The following is a 16,152-nucleotide window of genomic DNA, read 5'->3' as shown; positions in this document are numbered from 1 at the left end:
GGATTGTATAGTTTTAGGTTGTAGCTGTGAATCACTTTTTAAAATGCTAATTACGTTTTGAAATCTCCCTGCCAGTGGAAACTGGCACAACAAGAGAGCAGGTTGATAATTTCTCTTTGATGTTAGAGGGGTTTTTCCACTTTGTAGGAAGCTCCTTTAAAAAAAAAAAAGATTTAAGAATTGTGCACTCATGTAGTTTGAAGTGGTACAGTTCACTTTATCGCTTCAGAATTCTGCGCACTCATCTTACTGCATGCGTAGGTTTATCCTGGAGGTGAATGCAAACCAGAGTTTAACCTGTGGTTAGAAGCAAGTTTCCTACAGTGACCTGAAGCAAGACACTGTGAGCATTAAACATGGCACACTCATAACTGTAGTGCTGCAAAAGAAAAGAGAGAGGAATGTGAGCAGGAGAAAGCAGAATAACACAGAGGGACACTTCTGATTATAGGCTTAGCAGCGTTACAGATACTTGGTTTCCACTGAGCCTTGTGTTTTAAGGCGGTTTGTGTCTGGCAGCTCTGGAAACGTGTTTTGTCCTGAATGCTGAGCCAAATTGGACTTCTTCTTTCTTTCAAGCGAAGAAACTTGTGCTTAACTTTTGTGATGTTGGGACATTATGGGAATGTCAAAACGGTGAGGGATTAGGAGGCTCGCACCACAGAGCAGGGCTCTGGTGCTGCCTGAGGGCATGCCATTATTGCAAGTCATAGCAAACATAAATTATTTCTCTTGGAAACAATACATACCTACCAGGTATCAACATAGCAGTGTAAACAACAACAACACTTTTTGTGTCTCTTCTTCAAGAAGTGACTGCCATTTTCTCCTTTAAAGATCTCACTGAAGGTGCTTGATCTGCTCCTTCTCATATTTAGGTGTGCGGATTGAATGTAAACTTTAGCTCCTCAAGTGACACTGGTCTCCTTTTTTGAGGGTGGGTAGGGAGATTCAAAAAAATTGTATGCATTCTCCATGTTAGGAGGTTGCCGTGTTAGGAATGTTATGTATGAGAAATATTTAGTTTTATGTGTATTTAGACTATAAAAAAAGCTTCACAAAGATTTTATCAGTGTGTATAACGTGCAAGTACATCTAGTTATGTGAGGTGTAGGTGATTTTTCAAAGGCAACCAAGTGAAAACATGCAACATACATTAAACTGTAAGAACAAGTATGAGGCAAAGCAATAGGAAAAACCACCGAAGAATTGTTATTCAATGTAATGTATGTTCTGGCTGTAATCCTAAGTGAAGTTTTTGTTGGCACAGCTCTGATTAAGTCAGTGGGGCTCTGCCAGAACAAGTGGATTTCAGCATAGAATCCCATTCTTAAATTGTCTGCAGAAGGCAAGATCAAGGCCTACAGTCTATTTTGAGAATTTGCCATTGGCTAGGGAAATATACCTTGAAATTGTTTGAAAGGGGATGTGTGGGTGTGGGTGTGGGTGTGTAATGGTGTCATAAGTGCCTAAATCAAGTGAGTAAGTCTAAAAAGGAATGTGACTGTTGTTGCTCTTTCTTCCCTTGGGGATCACCCTTAGATCCACGATACAGCAGGTACTTGCTAATTATTCTGTTTCCCTCTTAAACGGAACATGTATTTGTGTTGAGAGAAGCCTCTGCATATGTGTCTCTGGAGAATCACTGCTGATTCCAGTGTGCTGTATTGGTTAAGCTATTTGGTCTGAAGCAGATTCTTACATCTAGTTTAACATTATTTGACAGGGCTTAATCACGGAGAGAAACTTATTGTGTCTTTTGCCTCTTGTGGAATATTTAAATGTGTGCTTGCTGTAATGGAAACCTCTTGGACTAATCACTTTCAGTTTTGGTCCCTTGATGTTTCTGGAAACGCTGTGAAATCATACCGTTGGCTGTATTTCTGATCCTAAGAGACTTTTCTTAGGGTGTTTTCACTCATGACACTAGGCTAGGAGTGCTTCTTAATCTAGAATGAATCATTTCTCAAAGCTGCTAATAGAAAGTGGAATGTGATGTTTGGACAATCAAGTGTACATTTTAGCCCTAGTAGGTTGTTTATGGGAAATGCATCCCAGTTTAGAATCACTTCATTTAGACTTCAATCCTATACTACCGATGGATCTGAGTGGAACTTGCTTCTAAGTAGAAATGCACAGGATTGCACTGAACAGATAACTTACAAACCAGCTTCAGGTGCTAATGATTTTTAGCTTGATGCTGGGTATGATCCTATGCATGTGTCCCAGGTCAGTGACATCCTGATTAGGTCAATTTGATCTCTAGAGGGGCGTGTTGAAATCCATTACTAGCTCCAGATGCCCCATTAAGCTTTGTGGGTGTCTGAGCTACAGTGTCTCCCTCAACCTCCCCATGCTGCATGGCAAACTGCTTTTGAAATCTGGGATGCAACAGTGTTGTGTGGGTTTGCTCTTCGGTGAAAAATAAGGACAACATCCTGCTGAGCTCATGCAGAACTTCCATTCTTTTTCTTTTTATGCGGAACTTTCAATGTATCTAAAGTATTTCTCTGGATTATAAACATAGAAGGCTTAATGAAGGGAGCAGATGTGTTTATTAAAGGTTGGGAAAGCAATTATAAGAGTAATGTCATAGTCAAGAATCTGGCTTGCTTTCTGCATGTGCAAACACTTCTTTTTAGATCACAGATGGAGCCTGGACCCTGGGTAGCAGCTCCTTCACAGAGAGTACAATCACATCCAGCATAGGCAGTTGCACTGGTGGAGGAAGAGGAGTGTGCAATCCCAGCAGGGTGCCATTGCAGCTGCCCCATCTGCCTGCGCTGGGCACCCCTTCCCCGCAGGTGGCATGCCATGCCCCCAGGATGCGCTCCATGCCCCCAGGGTGTGCGCCAGGCCCACCCTGCCTGCTCTCTGTCCCCCAGTGCCAGAGCATGAAGCTCCGTCACTGGGCAGTTGATCTGTCTCCCACCGCAAGAACCACCCACCCCAAGGCCTCTGTTTTTCCAAGATTCAAGATCATTTCGATCTGGGGCCTCTCCTGCCTCAGATTTAATGTAGAAATGAATAAATAAATATGTTGTAGGAGCAAAGCAGGTAAAGATACTACAGGGAAGTGACAAAATCTACATTTCCTATGTAAAGGAAATGGTGGTGGTGTACAAGCAAAACCTTTCTGTTCAAAAAGACTGTGTCATGTTGGAATGTAAGCACATTCAATGTTACTCAGCATTGGACTACATTTTTTCTCTGCAGAAGGAAAAAAACAGGAACAATAGTCGCATAGATGTGAGGAGCACAATTATGTATGTTATAGGATATGACACCATCTTCTAATCATGTTAAAAGAAAATGAAAATTTGTGTGATCTGGGTATTCTTTCCCAGACACTTGCTTATTGTGACGAAGGGCTTCAGAAAACATCTCAGAGTTAATGCATAGAATACTGGAGTTGTAACTGGGTCAGATCCCAGATCTGCAGTGTATATATCTGGATTTGCTTAGCTGCTATTGCTTAATCTTACCTCTTGATTTATGAAAATGTATTTTCTTTTATCGCATTTTTTTCAAAGATCCTGTTATGCTAAGCATGCAAATCATATCAAATCAGGCAACTTACGGGCAAAGGGTGCAGGTATTAACAAGAGAAATGAACTTTTGGAAGCTTCTAAACTATCATCTCTCTCTCTTTTTTTTAGAACTCCCAGTTACAACTATGCACCAAATATGGATAAGCATTGGATCATGCAATATACAGGTCCCATGCTTCCTATCCACATGGAATTCACAAATACCTTGCAGCGCAAACGACTTCAAACTTTGCTGTCAGTTGATGACTCCATGGAAAGGGTGAGCAAATGAAAATCCTGAAAACAATTTTTTAGCCATCCACTCTCTTTAATCCTGCTGCTGTCATGAGCCCCTTAGTAATATTGTGTTCATGGAAGGCAATCTTACTTGGCTACGAGTGATCGCCAAAGGAGAAAGAAGAAGGAGAAGTTAGCAGGATAATGAATCCCTGTCCCAGAATACAGTATTTCCCACATTGGTGCTAACCCCAAAGAGGCACTTCCCCCTCTTTCTTTCCCCGGATCATACTTCTCTGTTGAAAGGGGGAGGGAAAAAGGGGGTGAGGAAGAGATAGGTCTTTCTTATCATAAAGGAGATGTCTGCCCAGAATTCTGCAGCTCTTTGTACGAGGGGAAATGGCATAGAATGATGTGGTACTATTTATAACATAAATTCTGAAGAAGCAACCGTATCCAGGAAATCTTTCAGCAGTTTGGCAGAGTTAGGCTGCATTTTAATTTGTGTTCTGTAGGTTATTTTCTTAACTTGTCAATGACCTTTTCTCAAAAGGAGATTTACTCCTCTGGAATGGTGAGATGGCTGCTTTGGATATAGATATTACTTGCCTTAGAGTTCCTTGGACAAATATCTGAATTGCACATCTATAACCATGCATGACTGCCATAAGAAGTCCTTTTCTATTGTTAAATGTGGCAAAAAGTAATTCCATTTTTGATAGGAAAAGACTGAATTGGATTTAGCAAATGGAGAGAATATAAAGATATATACCATGTGTTTGAGCTCATTCGTTTGGATCCAGAGGAGCTATATCTATTGGCAGATGCGTCCATAAATCCAACCCACTGGCTTGAATCTTCTGGAGCAATTCATTCTGCAGGCACCATTTCTGTGAAACGCTCACTATAATGTTGCTCTCTCTGTTTGGTACAGCACATGGTAGGCAGGTAGAAGGTTCCCTGGCATCTTCGTGGATGTTGTTGTTTGCTGTTGTTTAGTCGTTTAGTCGTGTCCGACTCTTCGTGACCCCATGGACCAGAGAACGCCAGGCACCACTGTCCTCCACTGCCTCTTCGTGGATAGGAATTCTCTAATGGAAGGTCTGGGAAAGATCTTCACTTGAGGCCTTGTTGAGCTACCTCTCATCTAGAGTAGAGGATATTGGGTGTTCTTAGAAGGAATAATGGTCTAAAACATATCCATGTGTCTCCATAACCACACGAGAGGAAGACTTTTCAGTAGCAAATGATTTACAACTGCCTTTGTCCATCCTCTGCTATTGAGACAGATACGGTTACAACCAATAGCGGTCACTCACTGTAGAGGATATTTGCAGTGGACATATATTGTGTGAAACCCACAAGCTCTCTCAAAAACCCTAATAAACTACAATATGAAAAGTTGCTGACTTGGTGTTTTTGGTTCAACACCGAAATGCAACCGTATAAGATCGTTTGCATATATTCGCTTGTATATGCCTGCTGTGTGTGTGATATATTTGACTTAACATTTTTTTCCATATTTACTTTTCTATTTATTCTGTTTCAGTTATATCACATGCTAGTGGAGACTGGAGAACTGGAGAATACCTACATTATTTACACTGCTGACCATGGTTACCATATTGGGCAGTTTGGACTGGTCAAAGGGAAGTCAATGCCATATGACTTTGACATCCGCGTCCCTTTCTTTATTCGTGGTCCAAGTGTAGAGCCGGGATCAGTGTACGTTCTCCTATGTCTGCAGCACAGCTGTTGTACCTAATGTAAAATATTTGTAAGCACATTTGATTGTCATTCTTAAGTGGCTGGTTTTTATTTCATCAAGATTATTGCAAAGCATTGGCTATGAAGATCAAACCTACCCCCTCCCCTTTACACATATTATATAGAGGGGGGGAAAGCACTTGCTAAAGTAATAATGGAGTTCCTTCATTGTTTTATTATAGCCCTGTGCAGTTCTTCTTTAGTGGCTTGCTGCTAAAGAGTTATTAGGGTCATGTGAAGATATATTGTACTCATGGTGGCGTAGCAGGCTACATAAATATAGATTTTGTGATGAGTCTACTGGCAAGAGAAGAATGTCTGCTTCATATCACTGCTTAACTTAGACTCATATTAAAAAATGTCTTGATACAGCATTACCATGTTCCTGCTAATTGCACAGTTCTGGAAGTGGAACTTTTAGATTTCACTACTATTATATATAGTTTGACATCAAAGTACTACACTGGAAGTAATTGCCATTCAAATTCTACAAGGATGTGAAATGTTGCTTCCAATATGCCTAATATAACTCTGACCTTTTCTTGTAATTTTGCAGAATATCTCAGTTAGTACTGAATATTGACCTTGCTCCAACAGTTTTGGATATTGCAGGACTTGACACGCCTCCCGATATGGATGGCAAATCTATTCTAAAACTGCTGGACCTTGAAAAAGCAGGAAACAGGTGAGTTAAAGCTCTTTCTTGAAGGCTGTCTGGTAGCGAATGCCTGAGTAAATCAGTAAGCAGATAGAAAACGAACTGTGGTAAAACTAGTGGAGTCGGCCCCTGCTTTCCCAGCTTAAAACTATTTTAAAGAACACATTTCTAAAACTGTGGGAACATGTGGGCAGCTAGTTGGTTTGGAGGGAAAATAAATAGTTCACCTTTAATTGCCTAGACAAACATAGTCATAGAGGCCAACAGTAAATATTATTATTTTGATTTCAGGTTTCGAACAAACAAGAAAACCAAAGTTTGGCGTGATACATTCCTAGTGGAAAGAGGGTAATTATTGGGGCTGAGAGACTTCTGGGAAAATCTTCCTGGTGGGCAACTGCACTTTTTTTTAATGGGCAGCAAAGCAATAAATGCTACATGCAAATGCACAGATCTAACTTCCTTCTTTCTGGTAGCTTGGCCCATTTGCTTGCTCCCATTGACACTGCAGTCTATGAAGCTCATTCCTTACCTCAAAGCAGCTTCATCCAGCAATTTTCCAGATCCCATTGTTTTTCTTTCCTTCAGCTTGTCTGTTAATTGCTGCTCTTAGCTGTTTGTCCAATGCCAAGAGGTCTTTGCAAGATCCATAGTCCTGCAGCAACAGCCTCTGACTTATGGTTTCATGTGTCAGATGTTGAGACTTGGCATTTTTTATGCCTGAGGTCAACCCCGAAATAATATGAAGCAGTAATAAAGACAGTTGTGTATCTGAGCACATCCAGAGAACCTCCCTCTCACTGATGAGTTGCCTTAAGCAGCCTGCTCTTCTTGGGAATAGGGAGAGGAGCATCTGCAGAGTGTGTGTGTGTGCACACGTGCGCACATGCATGCGTGTGCATTGTTCCTTTTTGGACATTAATACATACATGGGAGCAATAAGCTGCAGCCCTTGACCTATGCACGTTTATTAGAATGCATGAAGGCACCTTAACTCTGGTCAGGCACCCTCCCCTTAGTTCTGTCATGGCCAGAGTGTGGTCCTGCTTCCTGAACTCTTTGCATCCCCTTCACTTTTCCATTCCCACAGTGAGTGTGGGGTTGGGGAGGAGTCTGAAGAAGGGAGTTTCAACTGTGCAAGTACAGTGGTACCTCTGGTTGTGAACGGGATCCGTTCCAGAGCCCCGTTTGCAACCCGAGCAGAACGCAACCTGCATTGGCGCATGTGCACGGGTCGCAATTTGCAGCTTCTGCACATGAGCGTGATGTCATTTTGAGTGTCTGCACATGCGTGAGCAATGAAACCCGGAAGTAACCCGTTCCGTTACTTCCGGGTCGCCGCGGGACACAACCTGAAAACGTTCAAGCTGAAGCGTCTTTAACCAGAGGTATGACTGTATCTCCCATCTCCCGGTTGCAGAATCTTTCACAGGAAAAGGGCTTGTGTGCATGGCAGGCTGTGTAGGGACTCTGCTCAGGTGTTCTAATGAGCATGCATCATTTCAGGGGTGACATCTTCAGTGCTGCCCTCCCTACTGATATTCTTTTGGGGTGTGTTATATCTGGAAAGGGCTTGCCCGGGGTTTCCACACATCATCTTAATAGTAGAAGGTCTTATGAAAGGGGATAACTTTGGCTGAAACAGAGAAATCCCCAAAGATACAGATGAAAGCCATTTCCAGGTTTTTACCCTGGGCCTGATGAGCATCATTCATCTCAAGGCACATACCTCACATGGTTCTCAAAGGTTATCGGACTACCATTCTCATCATCCCTGAACATTTCCCATGCTGGGTGGGGCTGGTGGGAGTCGCAGTACAACAATATCTGGGAAGGTACGACATTGGCTTTTTCTTGGCTTTTTGTTATTTGCTACTGCTACAGGGAAAGCTTGCCTTATTAATTTCACGACATTTTCTATATTGCTTGATCTTCAGGATACCTGTAAGCAATTTATTCATGTGTGCTACTTATAAATGCCTTAGAGTGCTGCTTCTTTTCTTTTCTTTTATAAAAAAAGTAAATTTCTGCGCAAGAAGGAAGAAGCGAGCAAAAATGCCCAGCAATCGAATCACTTGCCCAAATATGAGAGAGTAAAGGAGCTGTGTCAGCAAGCAAGATACCAAACAGCTTGTCAGCAGCCTGGTCAGGTAAGCAAGAGACTAGCCCTCCGTTTTTCATTATGTCTCTACTGCGTGTGCCTTCTTGAGAGATTAGGTGAGCACGCAATTTATTAATTTTTTGAAATTACTTTTATATCCTACCTCTCTCCCAAGGAGCTCAAGACAGTGCACATACGGTTCTTCCTCTCCATACAAGTCAAATGAAACTTCCAGGTTCTGGCCTCTTAGACACTAGATCCTGGGAAGCAAATCATATTGAAAATATTGTAGCGTTGGAAGGGACTTCAAAGAGTTATCTAGTCCAGTGCAGGAATCAGAGCTAAAGAACCCCAGACAGATGGCCATCCAACCTCTGTTTAAAAACCTCCAGTGAAGGAGAGTCCACCATTGTCAGATGCTGATGTGGTTGCTCGAGAGTAACCAGGCAGGACTCCGACCTGTATTTTACAGGCTTTATTTTGATGCAAACTATTTATAGTGCAAAGCGTCATAAGTTAATGTCTGGCTCAATCGCTAGCAGAATCCGGGAGTGGTCTGTTCTTGTACCTCCCCCAACATAAAGTTTCATCACCCCCAGCCTTTTCTGCCCCTCCCTGCACCTCAAGCTACTGCGCATGATGGGCGAAGGCAGGGGTGTGCTTCCCTCCTCTCCGGCATGCTCAGGCTCTTTCTAGCATCCTCTGGTTCTTGCACCTCTTCTCCACTGGAGGTGGGGCTTTCCTCCTCACCGGAAGAGGAACTGCTTCGCAAGATTTTCAGAGGCTCCCTGTAACACAATTCCCCCTCTATCTCTCGCCTCTGTGCCAATGGCAGTTCCCTGACAACCATCTTCTGAGGTAGTCCGTTCCTCTGCCAAACAGTTAAAACAAGTGGGAGAGGACTGGTGTCTTCATGTTGATCTGGCACCAGAAGTTGGTACCAATGGGCAGTTGCCAATGGCCTGAGCCCTCAAGAGGGCCTGTCAGCAAACAGGCTGCTACCTAAAGCTTCCTGGGCCTGAGGCTTCTCTCAGTGCCAGACACTGGGTGGCTTTTGACCTGGCTAGCATCCACCCAAAGCAACTCTACATCAGCTCCTCAGAGATTGTGGGAGGAATTCTTTTCAGTGTTAGGTGCCAACAGTAGCACTGGCTGTCTAGATTGCTGCATTTGCTGCTGCTACACCTTTCTGCTACCGTTACCGCTGCTGAGGTGCTGATAGTAAAAAGACCCAAACTGTCACATCCCAGCTGCTGCCACAGGGAGAAAGGAGGGGAAACTTGGGATGGTGTCAAGGGCACTGCCAGATGCAACACTGGTGCTGCCTTTAGGCTCAGCTTGTGAATATTCTGGAGATATCTGTTAAGCTGATGCTGGAGACAGGATGTTAGATTAGATGGGTTCCATTCTCTATAATCAACTGGACAAGGCCCTCCTCTCACCCAGCTCCAGAGGAGCCCATGGTATGTCGTTGCTACATAGAAGGCTATAGAAATCAAATGTATGCCAGTCCTTTTCAGTTTTATGTGAATTCCAAGCTATGGAAAGTATCACTGTGTGGTCTAAAGAGGAGGATTGCCTGAGTCCACCCTTAGAACAGCTAAAGGGGTTTTCTTAGATGTTTGGCATTAGCTTTGGAAAAAGCTAGCAGTAGTTTTATGTCACTTTTGTTAACGCATTTACTGTTTCTCAAAGCAGCTTTTATGTTAATGACAGATTTCATGTCTATTTTGTTGATTTGTCCCAGAAGTTGCTCAGAGACCCACGAGTTTTGTAAAGATTGCTGCTTTTACTCCAGGAGCATTTAATACTTCAAAGGAAGTTTAGGGTGCCGTTTAATGCAGAGTCTCGTTTGGTGCTCAATCTGTGCTCCCAAAATAAATAAGTATCCATTCATATACTGGTAAAGGTCACTTTTATGGGTAGCAATAGAGTACAGTTGAAACACATCAGCAGGTAAAAGCTGGGTTGAAGTATCAAGTGGTTAGCCAGACAGACAGTCCCAAGAATCCGCTAAAAGCATTTCATATTATGACACTGCGTATAAACATGACTGCTGACATTATTGATTTTTGAAGCAACCTTGTAGCATTTACAAAAGCAATTATGGTGCACAGGAAACTTTAATTTAATTAGGATCATCAAACAAAAGCCCAGACTCTAGGTTGTGTGTGTGTGTGTGTGTGTGTGTGTGTAAGTAAATGTAAGGGACAGTGTTTGGGTATAAGGTTGCACATTCTTCCACTATCATTCACAGGACACATGAGATGGTAAGTTGTCTAGTCCATAGAATGAGAGGCAAGTTTAAGAGTGGAAAAAACCCTCTCATGCTTGCACATCATTTTGAGCCTTGGGGAATAACTGGGTTTCTCCTAGGGATTGAGAAGAAATTTAGTCCAGAACACATTTAAAGGTGAAATTATCTAACTTGCACTGCGCAAAACAATATATGAACCAAAACACAGCCATACTTCAAAATTCACACTTCTCCAAATTTTGCAGTGTGGTTCTCCTTCCAAGTTATGTGTACAAAAATAACATAAAGATGCATTCTGTTAGTTAAAACTGCTTTGTGAAACTGTGTCTACTAGGAGAAATTTCATACAGAAATCTGAATGGTAGGAGAAATTCACACAAAAATGGCAACACATTTTCAGCTTTTAAAAAAATTGCAAACTGATGTGAAAATGTGCAAAATTAAGATTGGAAAAATGAGGAAGTGAGAGAAACAGAATTTGACAGTCACCCATTTGTCCTTAATTGCCTCACCAAGGCTTAAATTGAGTTGAAAGAGTTGTGTGTATCCAAAATTGGTGTTGGCTTTGGGTTATCTTTAGTCCAGTATGCATTAGACTTTATATGCGCTCCTTCTGCCCCTTTGTTCTGGGTATTTCAGACTCATTTTATGGCAGTTTTTAAAATTATTGCAACACTGATCTTCAATGTGACTCAACCATGCACTATTATCAATAGGAGTGGCTTCAATCCTGCAGAATCAGTTTGGCATCTACCCCACCATCACCTTCCTCCACCATTAGATTTTAATGTGTATTTAAGATTATATTTTTATGTGGTTATGTGCTGTTCTATGTATGCCTGTATATTGATAATAATATTGATGTCTTTTAGCATGAAACTACATATTCCTTATAAATGTCTTTGAAATTTTCAATAATGTTTGCACTGAAAAGTACAGTATGCTGGCAAGAATAGCCACAAGCTCTTACAGATATTAAAGAATGTATACTCCCATTAATGTGTTCAGAATAACACTTGCCCCAAGCAGGTTCTATGAAGAATTCCCTCCCTGTAAATGTGTTTTTTCCCCTCAATTGACTAGGAAATAGAAAATTTAATGGGGAAACTGGCATGTAAATGTTATGCCTTCTACCTTGTTCTCAGTTATTTTATGCTACCTTGTAAGTTGATGCATTCCAGTTACCTTTAATGTGACTTAATTAGCTAAAGGTAAACTCTTTCAACTATGCCATCTGGGCATTTGTCCAGCGTTCTGCAGGGGTCATTAGGGATATTTTGGGGACATTCAATGAAAATAAATGAGTTCTTCACTCTGGACCGTATTTTTTATGCCTTGGTGATCAACCTTTCCAACATTCTTAAAGCCTAAATTGTCAGCTGCCAGAGTTTCCATAACCTCTAAGCATGCCTACTGTTGAGGCATCTTCTTTTGTAGGCTCTGTAATTAATTTCCTCATTACATGAAAGGCTTTAATGGCTGTCTAAAGCTGTCACAGCATATTAAGTAAACAGCGTTCATTTTAAATACTTAAGTGGGGCATTTATTGCACTTTAACAATGTTGAATGTAAATCTATATTAATACACATAAAACCAATAAGTGGAGGGCGCCATAATCTGCCTCTTGGGATTTATTGAAAAGTCTTTCCAGAATGGTATGTATCGCTGCCAGTTTTCTTGGCAGTTCCTTGAAAAGACTGTCCAGATTCCTTTCAGGTGACTAGATTTGTGGGAATAACTTTTCAGGCATGAATGGAGGAGGAGGCAAATGGAAGTAAGGACCTAGGACAGGGACTTTTTAATTTCTTGCTCCAGGAACTTCAAGTTGGGGACTTCTATTTCCCCATTGTAGGAAGTTGGATGAAATGACTTTTGGGGTCCCTCCCAACAGTTCAGTTCTGTGATTAAATGCAAAGACACATCTAACATCATGTCTAGTTTGGTCCTTAAAATTTTGCATGTAGTCTATAGATGGCAGAATATAGAAAAATAAGTATTGTTTGTGTGTTCCCTATACTAGCAGTTTGAAATATGTTGTAAATTCTCTCTTCCTGTTAGATAACACAGTTACTTGTAGTAATGAGGAGTTTACACAAGATATCTTTTGTATATCTCAGAAGAAGTATGAACTTGCTTAAGGCCACAATAGGAAATAATTACTTGTAATTATTTGAACATTATATTTGATGGGTACTTTCTACTGTAACCTTTAGAAAACCAGCAGTAATGTGTACGTGTTTGCCCTTTTACTTAATTCCCAAGACTATGTCAAATCTGTAATTGGGGTTACTTTTGGATTTGCCAGTTCAGTTTTGGATTTTCTGTTCAGCTCATCTCAACACTTATTAAGCTGGATTGAGCTGTTACTGTGCTGTGGTTCATAATCGATACTGGAAAATCCTCCAAGGAGCTTAAATTATATCCAGTCTCTATCAGCAGCTAGCTTGCATGGCAGACAACATATATTAAATACTTTTGCCTAGTGTTGGGCCATGGAGAGACTTCGGAGATTTCCTCAGTACCAGTCATCCCTTTGCCTAGCCAATCCCTGTCTGAGCTGATGGAAGCGGTCTCAGACTTGGAAACAGCAAAGAGCTTTGTAGTCACCATGACAACCATTGGGCTATCTTAATATGCAACAGGCCCAAGACATGCAAAGGCATATTTGGTATTCTGTAACTAATAGGAAGTAGGTGCCCCTGTGCCATTAACTACAATGAACCTGTGGGTGAGGCATATATTAATTATTATCATGGACTGGTTGTTGTTGTTGTTGTTTATTAGATTCACAGAGCAGTTCACAGAGTAAAATAGAGGATAGGTAAAGGTAAAGGTACCCCTGCCCGTACGGGCCAGTCTTGACAGACTCTGGGGTTGTGCGCCCATCTCACTCAAGAGGCCAGGGGCCAGCGCTGTCCGGAGACACTTCCGGGTCACGTGGCCAGCGTGACATCGCTGCTCTGGCGAGCCAGAGCCGCACATGGAAACGCCGTTTACCTTCCCGCTGGTAAGCGGTCCCTATTTATCTACTTGCACCCGGAGGTGCTTTCGAACTGCTAGGTTGGCAGGCGCTGGGACCTAGCAACGGGAGCGCACCCCGCCGCAAGGATTCGAACCGCCGACCTTTCAATCGGCAAGTCCTAGGCGCTGAGGCTTTAACCCACAGCGCCACCTGCGTCCTTAATATGCTATCTTAATATGCAACAGGCCCAAGACATGCAAAGGCATATTTGGTATTCTGTAACTAATAGGAAGTAGGTGCCCCTGTGCCATTAACTACAATGAACCTGTGGGTGAGGCATATATTAATTATTATCATGGACTGGTTGTTGTTGTTGTATATTAGATTCACAGAGCAGTTCACAGAGTAAAATAGAGGATAGAAACATGAAAATAAGTAAAATAAAACAGCAAAACAATAACTCCCCTTTCTACAGACACATTTAAAGGGCAGCAAAACATAAATCAGCCCAAGGCCTGGTTGAAGAGGAACATTTTTGCCTGGCCCCAGAAATATATAATGAAGACGCCAGGCGAATCTCCCTGGGGAGAGCATCTCACAAATGGGGAGCCACTACAGAGAAGGCCCGTTCTCATGTTATCACCCTCCAGGCCTCACGTGGAGGAGGCACACAAAGAAGTGCCTCAGATGATGACGGTTTATATGGGGAGAGGCAGTCCTTCAAGTACAGTGCACCTCGGGTTAAGTACTTAATTTGATCTGGAGGTCCGTTCTTAACCTGAAACTGTGCTTAACCTGAAGCACCACTTTAGCTAATGGGGCCTCCTGCTGCCGCCAAGCCGCCGGAGCGCAATTTCTGTTTTTATCCTGAAGCAAAGTTCTTAACCTGAGGTACTATTTCTGGGTTAGCAGAGTCTGTAACCTGAAGCATATGTAACCTGAAGCGTATGTAACCTGAGGTACCACTTTATTGTGGTCCTGAGCCATTTAAGGCATTATGGGTCAAAGCCAACACTTTGAATTGGGCTCGGAAACTAATTGGCAGCCAGTGCAGTCAGGCTAGGATCGCTGTCTGGTGGATGTGGACATTACTGTGGCAGAGGATGAATTATTTTTACACCAGTAAGTGCAACCACATCAATGCTGGGGGGACTTGTATAAATATCAAGGAATTAAATTGTGGCCAAAGATCTGCCGCACCCCTTTGGGTAACAGGAGAGAAATCAGTGGCAATTTTCTCAGGTGAAATTTGTTTCCCTGGGTCAGATGTGGGGAACCTGTGGCCCTCCATATGTTGTTGACTTACAATTCCCATCAGCTCCAGCAAGCCCATGGCCAGTGGCAGAGAATTATTGGAATTGTAGTTCAGAAACATCTGGTGGGCCAAAGGTTCCCTAGGTGGACATCATTACATTTCCCTTCCAAAACATTCCAAGCATTTTTCCTGCTTCAGGGCTGTGTTTTGAAGCTTAGGGCATAACGGATGTTAAACAAGTGGGAGGGTTTTTCATAATCCTGAAAGCTATGACTGGGTCAAAGAAATGAGGATGGTCAAGGATTTCTCTCAGCTGGCTGCCAGTGGGCAACAGGTGACTGGCTAGCTGTGTCTGTAAAGAAGAGCCATCAGGGTTAGTGATTGAAGAACCCTCAGCAGTAAAGGCAGGAAGCGAAGCTGATCTGTATAATCATCTAAAGGAGAAGCACATCAACGAGGGCAGAAGCACTGGTGACTGATGCAGCTATCATTTTGGGAAGCTTCCTAACTTGAGAAAAAATGGTGGCTCAAAGGGACACGGTTAGGCATTGCCCTCTGATAAAACCCCCTCCCTGTCCCATCAGTGATGATAAAGTGTGGCACCCTGTGCTCAGCCACATAGTACCTTGTTTTTAACCAGGTCTTATTAGTGCTTAAGGGAAGCGGGTGGCGCTGTGGGTAAAACCTCAGTGCCTAGGACTTGCTGATCGTATGGTCGGCGGTTCGAATCCCTGCGGCGGGGTGAGCTCCCGTCGTTCGGTCCCAGCTCCTGCCCACCTAGCAGTTCGAAAGCACCCTTAAGTGCAAGTAGATAAATAGGGACCACTTTATAGCGGGAAGGTAAACAGCGTTTCCATGTGCGGCACTGGTGCTGGCTCGCCAGATGCAGCTTCGTCACGCTGGCCACGTGACCCGGAAGTGTCTTCGGACGGCGCCGGCTCCCGGCCTCTTGAGCGAGATGAGCGTGCAACCCTAGAGTCGGACACGACTGGCCCGTAAAGGCAAGGGTACCTTTACCTTTACATTAGTGCTTCTTAGTGATGGAATCGTTTGCCTTGAGTCTAGGGCAAACCATATCATCCCTTGCTTTTAGTAATTTTCCATTTCTGGTTATATCCATTTAGGTTGAAGTCCTATACTCACTTATTTGGGAGTTTACCCTGTTGGATGCAGGGGGACATAACGTCTGAGTAGACATCGAAAGCACTTCATGGTTTAATCTGTTTTGGCATCTAGCACGCCCATGTTTAAGTGAAACCCTCTGTAGTTGGCTGGGCGACATAGGATAGGTCAATTCTAAACATAGCAAACTGTCCTTTGTAGTTTACTGATCTCTGTAGATCAAGCCTATGCTTGTCCAGAAGTAGCCGATCCAACAGATTGC

The 16,152-nt window shown here is 42.7% G+C and overlaps 1 protein-coding gene across 8 annotated transcripts in view; it reads left to right on the top strand.

Annotated features, from left to right (window-relative positions):
- Nucleotides 1–16,152, top strand: part of SULF1 (sulfatase 1) — a 99,505-nt gene that overhangs the window by 63,311 nt on the left and 20,042 nt on the right. For all 8 annotated transcript variants that reach the window (XM_083747607.1, XM_083747605.1, XM_083747602.1 and 5 more), the window contains 5 exons: nucleotides 3,660–3,810; nucleotides 5,317–5,492; nucleotides 6,091–6,219; nucleotides 6,484–6,540; nucleotides 8,213–8,342. In XM_083747607.1, the coding sequence (XP_083603733.1) occupies nucleotides 3,660–3,810; nucleotides 5,317–5,492; nucleotides 6,091–6,219; nucleotides 6,484–6,540; nucleotides 8,213–8,342 (643 nt within the window). The remainder of the gene's footprint in view (nucleotides 1–3,659; nucleotides 3,811–5,316; nucleotides 5,493–6,090; nucleotides 6,220–6,483; nucleotides 6,541–8,212; nucleotides 8,343–16,152) is intronic.

Source organism: Podarcis gaigeae, assembly GCF_964106915.1.
Source record: "Podarcis gaigeae genome assembly, chromosome: 7".
NCBI classification, from domain to species: domain Eukaryota; kingdom Metazoa; phylum Chordata; class Lepidosauria; order Squamata; family Lacertidae; genus Podarcis; species Podarcis gaigeae.
This window is presented reverse-complemented; position numbering and strand designations above follow the sequence as displayed.